This window comes from Petaurus breviceps, unplaced genomic scaffold (genome assembly GCF_028583685.1).
Source record: "Petaurus breviceps papuanus isolate PSGF00001 unplaced genomic scaffold, PetGlider_PUasm1.0 90344, whole genome shotgun sequence".
NCBI lineage: Eukaryota > Metazoa > Chordata > Mammalia > Diprotodontia > Petauridae > Petaurus > Petaurus breviceps.
The window spans coordinates 1-7,033 of NW_027187225.1; the positions used below are offsets into that span (position 1 = coordinate 1).

The 7,033-nt window shown below is 56.6% G+C and overlaps 1 protein-coding gene across 1 annotated transcript; it reads left to right on the plus strand.

The window, feature by feature from the left end:
* The first annotated feature begins 43 nt into the window (after window positions 1-43).
* LOC138177218 (heterogeneous nuclear ribonucleoprotein C-like 2) lies at window positions 44-6,164 on the plus strand. Its single transcript, XM_069108297.1, has 3 exons — window positions 44-127; window positions 3,329-3,620; window positions 5,469-6,164. The coding sequence occupies exons 1-3, from the start codon at window positions 44-46 to the stop codon at window positions 5,849-5,851; spliced, it is 759 nt and encodes a 252-aa protein (XP_068964398.1). The 3' UTR covers window positions 5,852-6,164.
* Window positions 6,165-7,033: the final 869 nt, after the last annotated feature.

Genomic DNA, 7,033 nt, shown 5'->3' on the forward strand with positions numbered 1-7,033 from the left:
GGCAAGGAAGCCCATTGCCTCCTTCCCTGGGGCCTGGACCTCCATGTTCTTCCTGGAGAACAAGGGGCTTGTGGGCTGCCCAAGGGGAGCTCCTCCGGGTGGCCTGGGTTTCTCCGGTGTGGGCACGGTGAGTGAGGGGGGAGTGAGCAGAGAGGCTATAGCACTCCTGCTCTGGCTCCCCTGTGGGGGGAAAGGTTGAGAACAGAAAGGTCCAGGAGGGAAGGGAGTCCAGCCCTGACTCCTGGCCAGGAGACTGGCTGTGTAGAGGAGATGGGCCCAGTAGAACAATGGCCAGAGACAGCCAGGCCTGAAGATGCCCAGGCCTCCAGGCCTGCTCACTGGTAGGCAGGCAGGCAGGCTGGCGGTCAGGGCCCATTAGGCTCCAGGGTGCCCTTGATACCTTGATTCTCCTTGATACAGAGAGCAGGGCTGCTGAACCCCACGCTTCCTATCAACCATGAGAGTTCACTCCCTGCAAGATTTCACAGGGTACACAGGGTGCCCAGGATACAGGGAATTGTTGCCACCTTGTACCTCCTTAGCTGCTACTGGCCTGCGGATTTGTTACTGTTCCTTATCAGGGCTCTGTTTGTCCCAAAGAGAAACAGAGTCCAGGCCTGGGCAGAAGGGGAGGAAGGCCACTGACCCTGGGAACCCTCCAGAGTGGCCAGGCTGTCCCTGGCTCTCTGCTCCACATTCCTTGGTTTGTCATACAAAGTATCCTGACCTTCAAGGTCGGCTAGGCGTGGGGCAGCAGGAGGGGGCCCCAAGGAAGGCAGCTCCAGGGGAGAAGAAAAATATGAACAAGTAAGGCTCAGGGGCAGCCTGCCCCTAGCCCCCAGTCAGGGTTAAGCTTGGCCTCTCACTGAGGCACAAGGAGATGGCCTGACTAGACCCAAGGGGCCAGAATGGGGAAAGGGGGGGGGGAGGTTCAGTGAGGGAGAGGTCAGTGGGCCCACATCCTGGAGGCCTGAGACAGGCAGCCTAGGGAGCTGAGATTTGTTAGCAAAGATCTGACTCAAGTCTCTCCCACCATTCAGGTGGCTAGGGATAAGGAACTGTGGCCTAGCTCCCAGGAGCTTCCTTAGACTTCCAGCTGGAAGGGACATCAGAGGTCCTCAGGGCCAGCCCTATCACTGTGTAGCTGAGGAAACTGAGGCCCAGAGAGAGGAAGGCCCCCTTGTCCAGAGTCATACTCCTAGTATGTATCTGAGGTGGCTTCTTTGCCCAGAAGGCAAAGGGCTGAGGAGTGGTGACAGGGCCCAGAACCGGTCTCAGGGCTGGCCCAGAGACTTGTGTCTAAGGGCCTGAGGACAACCTGGCTGAGGGGCCCCAGCAGGATGCCCCAAGCATCTCTGCTTGGCCCCGTGCTGCTCTCCACTGCAGCAGTGACTTGGACAAAAAAAGCCCAGATGTCAGTGCTTCCCTATTAGCAGACACCCAAAGCTGGGAGGGGTGGCTATCGCTCTGGAAGGAGAGATCTGGACAGCTTAGAACACTGGGCTGAATGAAAAACGATGAAATCGTTTGGATCAAAACCTAAAGTGCGTTTCATGTTTTAGCCTTGGGTTTGAGAAAGCAACCTCAGCAGTGCAGGATGGGGGAAGCCTGGTTAGACAGCGGTCCGTCTGAAAAAGCCTCAGTGATCCGAGTAGGCTGCAAGCTCCATGAGCCGCAAGAGTGTGGCCCAAAGTGGCCAAGGCCTCTAGGGCCATGTTAGTGGGCCTTAAGGGAACCCCAGGGCCTAGAAGGAGGCAGGTGAGAGACCCAGGTGGGCCTTAAGGGCCCAGGCCAGGACACAGGTGGAGCAGGGCATGCCCTCCTTGGGGCCCAGTCTGGGGAGGACAAGGAGGAGCCAGAGAGTGTCCAGAGGAGGGCAGCCAGGCTGGGGAAGGGCCTCAAGAATGGCACATTGGGGTCTGCTGTGAAGGCTCTGGGCCTGTTCCTTCAGGAGAAGACAAAGCTTGGGGAGGGGAGAGGGGCTTGGGAAATGGGACCTGACCGCTTTATGGGAAGGCCTGTCACATGGAAGAAGGCTCAGCCATTTTGTGCTTGGCCCTGGAGGACTGAACCTGCAGCAGTGAGTGGGAGGGGCCCAGCACCATTGTAGGTCTGATGCAGGGCAAGTCCTCCCCACAGAGCCTGAGATTTCCCCCCCCCCCCACAGTGGAATGGCTCCCCCAGCAGGCCATGGGCTCCCCCTGCTTGGAAGTCAGCCCACAGACCTGAGGGCCCCTGGGCAAGGGCTTTGCACTGGGACTGGGGCAGGGGAAGCAGCCTTTCCTGCACACTTTGGCCCAGGTGTCTGCTGAAGCCCCTTTGGATGCTGAAATCCTGGGGTTGTGGGATACTCCAGGAAGGAGAGGCCTTGGGAGTCTTTCACACCTTAGTGGGAATCATTGGAGCTGCCCTATTCGAGCTGATAACCAGCCCAGACCCTGTGGGGAGGGGAAAGGGCAGATTTTCTCTGGCACTTAGGTAGCCATGGTTCAGAAAGCCCCTGTCCATGGGTCAGCTGGGTGGAGCAGTGAATGGAGCACTGGTCCTGGAGTCAGTCAGGAGGACCTGAGTTCAGATCCAGCCTCAGACACTTAACACTGACTAGATGTGTGACCTTGGGCAAGTTACTTAACCCCAGTTGCCCTACCTTCCCCCCTCCAAAAGGGGGGAGAAAAAGGAAGCCCCTGTCCATGTGGGCTGTTGGAGGGGCTTTCCAGCTGGGCCTTGGGGTGGCCGTGGCACGAGCTGGAGGGCAGCCCTTTGCACCAAGCTGGGCCGGGGTCTTGCTGCCCACTCCCCCACCCCCAGGGTTCATCTGTTGCTCCTGACCTCTTTCCTTCCCCCATAGCCTGCTCACATAGCTTGCAGGGAACTGTGTGGCCCCTGGCTTCTTTGCAGATTTTAACATTGAATCAATGTTTTCCTGTTCTCTCCGGTTATAACCCTCTTCCCTGACCCCCACCAGAGCCAGTGTTTGTCAGTGCTGACAGGGGAGGGGAAGAGGCCTGGGCAAGTGCACTAGGCGGGGGGGAGGGTCTCACAGGGCAGGGTTCTTGGTGGGCAGGGGTCCTAGAAGGTCTGTTGGAAGAGGTAGGGCTGGTTAGCAGGTGGAAGAGTAGGTTTAGGGGGACCATGGTGAGACTGCCCCTTTCAACCCCTGCAAGTGCTGACTGGTGGAAAGATGGCATGGAAAGTTCCTGGGGCGGGGGGAGTGGGAGGGAGGTGGGGAGGAGCGGGTGGGGCCAGGACATTCTTCCAAGCAGCCAATAGGAGATTGACCTTGATTTTCTCTATGTTGCTAACTTCTTTCTTGTCTATATAACTGCAGGAAGAGGCTGGCACTTGGTCAGTCCCCTGGCTAGGTCTTGGTGGGCAAGACACTCTGCATCCCAACACTGAGACCTTGAGCAGAGACCTGGCAAAGGGCTTTGGAACCATCGAAAGCGACAAGAAAGACTGTGCCTGGCCCAGCTTGAACAAGGCAGCCAAGGCAAGTGGAGAAGGTGATCAGGCAAGCCAGGCTCCCAAGAAGGTGTCTTTTCAGGGGGCTTCTCAGGCTGAGCAGCCCATCACTGGTGACCCTTCCTCGGAGATCCCAGAAGGCCACGAAATGGAGAAAGGTAAATGAGCTAGATCCTTGTTTTGAAGGGAGAAACTAAGGTACCAGACTCTTCTGGATGACACAGTCTTCTTCTCCTTCTCTTGGTTAGAGATTTAGAGGTTAGAGATCACAAAGCCCCTGGGGCTCGTGGGCAAGCTCAGGAAGCAGAGTTCTTGGAGTCTGTGGGGTCAGTCACAAATGTGGTCTCTTTTCATAAAGGAGAAATGAGGGCTGTTAGGGGCCACTGAGCCTAATCCCTCATTTCACTACAGAGAGAAACCAGGTGAGGCACAGAGGGCAGTTAGGCAGGAAGCTGGTAGGGGAAATCATGAAGTGCAGGGCCACTCTTCATTTTACAAAGGGGAAAACAGAGGCTTAGAGGGAGGCAATGACCATCTGCAGGAGTCAGTCCAAAAGTCAGGAAGACAATCCGGGGCCATGGCACCGCATGGCAGGGAGGGCTTCCTAGCTCACTTCCCCCATTTTACTTAGAGCCAGAAATTGAGGGCCAGAGCTGAAGGCCATTAGGCTCAAAATACCCTGGGGCCTGGGGCCTGGGTGAAAATCAGGGCACTGAGGAAAGGCTTTCTGGAGGAGATGGGCAGGCAGTGGAAGATGTCCAAGGAAATGTGGATGAGGTGCCACGGTGGGCCATGGGGAAGCCTGGCTGGGCCCTGGTGCAGGAAGGGGTGGCTTGGGCCCAGAGTCAGATTGTAGGCAGGTCACTCAGGTGGCCTGCAGAGGGAGGACAAAGGAGCGACACTCAGGGTAGAGCCAGCAGCTAAGAGGCCTGGAAAGGAGCCCAAGGGGGTGAAGGAGGGCCTCCCCAGTGTGGGGCTATGGGTACTGAGACAGGCAAGAAAACTCAACCCACCTTGTCTATTGGACAGGTTGGAGTGAATCTAGAGAAATGGCAGCAATGGGGAGAGAGAGAGAGACAGAGAAAGAAAGAGACAGAGAAAGAGACAGAGACTGAGACAGACAGAGACAGAGAAAGAAAGAGAGACAGAGACACAGAGAGAGAGAGAGACAGACACTGAGACAGACAGAGACAGAGAGAGACACAGAGAAAGAGAGAGATAGAGAGAGAGACAGAGAAAGAGAGAGAGACAGAGACTGAGAGAACCAGACAGAGACAGAGAGAGACACAGAGAAAGTAAGACAGAGATACAGAGAGAGACAGAGAAAGAAAGAGAGAGACAGAGAAAGAGAAAGACAGAGACTGAGAGAGACAGAGAAAGAAAGAGACAGCCAGAGACTGAGAGAGACAGACAGACAGAGAGACAGAGAAAGAGAGACAGAGACAGAGAGACAGAGAAAGAAAGAGAGAGAGAGACAGAGACAGACAGAGACAGAGAGAGAGACAGAGAAAGAGAGAGACAGAGACTGAGAGAGACAGACAGAGACAGAGACAGAGAAAGAAAGAGAGAGAGACAGAGACTGAGAGAGACAGACAGAGACAGAGAGAGATTGAAAGGGGATGATAAGGGCTAGTGTGAGGACCTGGGCTGGAGTCCAAGGCTCTGCTGCTTCCTTACCCTTAGCTATGTAGGGCAAGCCACAGAGCCTGGGTCTCAGTTTCCCCATCTGGAAAAGGGAAAATGTTTGACTTTTGGAGTGAATGGTCTCTAGGGCACCCTTCTGGTATGTGCCCAGGGTGTGATTCAGGAGAGATGAATGTAGGTCCTAATCTGCCAAGGGTGGGGATCAAGAGGACCCCGGCCCCCATCTCCCACAGGGTGTGTGTGTGTGTGGGGGGCAGTGAGCACCTGGATGGAAGGAAGGGGTGCTGTGGCACTTTGAGGTCCTTGGGAAATGCCAGCTACTAAACAGAGGACTGTCTTTGTCACTCTTTGTTTGTTATCAGGCAATTCGGAGGGCAAGGGCAAAGGGGCCTCTGGAGCCAAGGGTGGGCAGCGAGGCCCCAACCCCAAGTTGTTCGAAGGGAAGGATGAGGATAGCCAGGGCATCCGGAGAGATCTGGAGAAGATTGAGCAGAAGTTGGATATTCTGCTGGAGAACACGAATCAGTTTGGCAAGGAGCCTAAAGCCCCGCTGCTGGCAGTGGCCAAGGAGGAGGAGAAGCTGCTGCCCCAACTGCAGCCAGAGCCGCAGTCAGCCCCTGTGGTGCTGCCTGTCATGCAGCAGCAGGTGCCACCCCAGCAGGCGCCACCCCAGCAGCAACAGCAGCAGCAGCAACAGGGTGGCAAAGGCAAGAAGAAGGCCAAGTCGGGTGCCAAGTCTGCTTAGAGGGGTGGAGCCTGGGCCAGAGGGACGCTGAAGATCAAGCCCGGGAGGACCTTCTAGGGTGGTTCCAGGACAAGGCAGCAGCAGCAGCAGCCCCTCCGTGTGACACCTGGGCCCTTGTCCTAGAGCCAGTCTCACCTGGTCCCCTCCCTTGGTTTCCCCCAGCACGGTTGTCCCCAATCTTAGCAGCTCCAGGCTCCCTAGTTGAGCTCTTTCTTGCAGGTGGCCGCCACTTTTGTTCCCTGCTGGTGGCCACCCCTCCCACCCCCGCAGCCTTCGTTGGAGGCCACCCCAGGGAAGTACCTGCCCCGATGCTCGCTTAGCTCTCATAGCATTTCTCTGCAGATTTAGCAATAAAAAGCATTCTCTTGCTCTTTGGTGATTTTCTTTTCTTAAAAGGGTCCTCCAGCTGAGGGTGGGCATGAGGGGGTGAGGAAGCAGCAGCCAAGAACTAGTGGGGGTCCCCATGCTTTGGGAGCCAGCATAGCAAAGCAGCAAAGAGCCACTTGGTCCATGTAGGTCAGCTCTGGTGGCAGGGGGATGGCCCAGACCTTGGGACTTCTGAGCTGGTGCCCCCCAGAGGGAGGATGGGGAGAGGGCTGGAAGTGAGACCATGCAGTCAGGGGCTGCCAGGTAAGCTCAGCTTGTCCTGGTCCCCTTGGCCAGAGCCAGAAAGAAGGTGGAGCCACAGGATCTTTATCTCAGGGGTCAAGCTGTTTGTCTGCAACACTACTGTCCCCACGATCCTCACTCTCCATGGTCCTCAGCCTGCCCCCACTCCCAGCACATGGTGCTACAGAGACCCTGCACCTCTCCTGGGTCTGACTCTCACCCCAGGGGCCCCTCCCCCACTGCCCCACCCTCTCCACCTTGGCTCTAGGTGCTGTTAAGTCGCCTGAAGTTCAGATATGTGCCCAGAGTGAGGATTTGAGCCCAATGCAGGCCTCCTCTATCCAAGTAGTCATCTGCAGTGATGTCCATCCTGAGCTAGGGCAGAGGCCCTGGACAGAGAGGAGACAATAGGAGCAGGGAGGTGCTGGGGAATGCCCAGGGATGGTGGCCCCCACCTAGACCCCCTCACTAGGCACAGGCCAAGGGTAGAACTCAGCAAGGTTTCCCCAAACTCTTCTTGGTGATGCCCCATCCAGGTAGGTCCTCTCCCTGTCTCCTCCCTGCTCCCTCCCC

Excerpts from the sequence above, each read along its gene's own strand:
- LOC138177218 (XM_069108297.1), top strand. The coding sequence starts at position 44 with ATGTTCTTCCTGGAGAACAAGGGGCTTGTGGGCTGCCCAAGGGGAGCT. Across the intron at positions 128-3,328 it reads GTTTCTCCGGTGTGGGCACG|GAAGAGGCTGGCACTTGGTC; the intron begins GTGAGTGAGGGG and ends ATATAACTGCAG. Across the intron at positions 3,621-5,468 it reads AGGCCACGAAATGGAGAAAG|GCAATTCGGAGGGCAAGGGC; the intron begins GTAAATGAGCTA and ends GTTTGTTATCAG.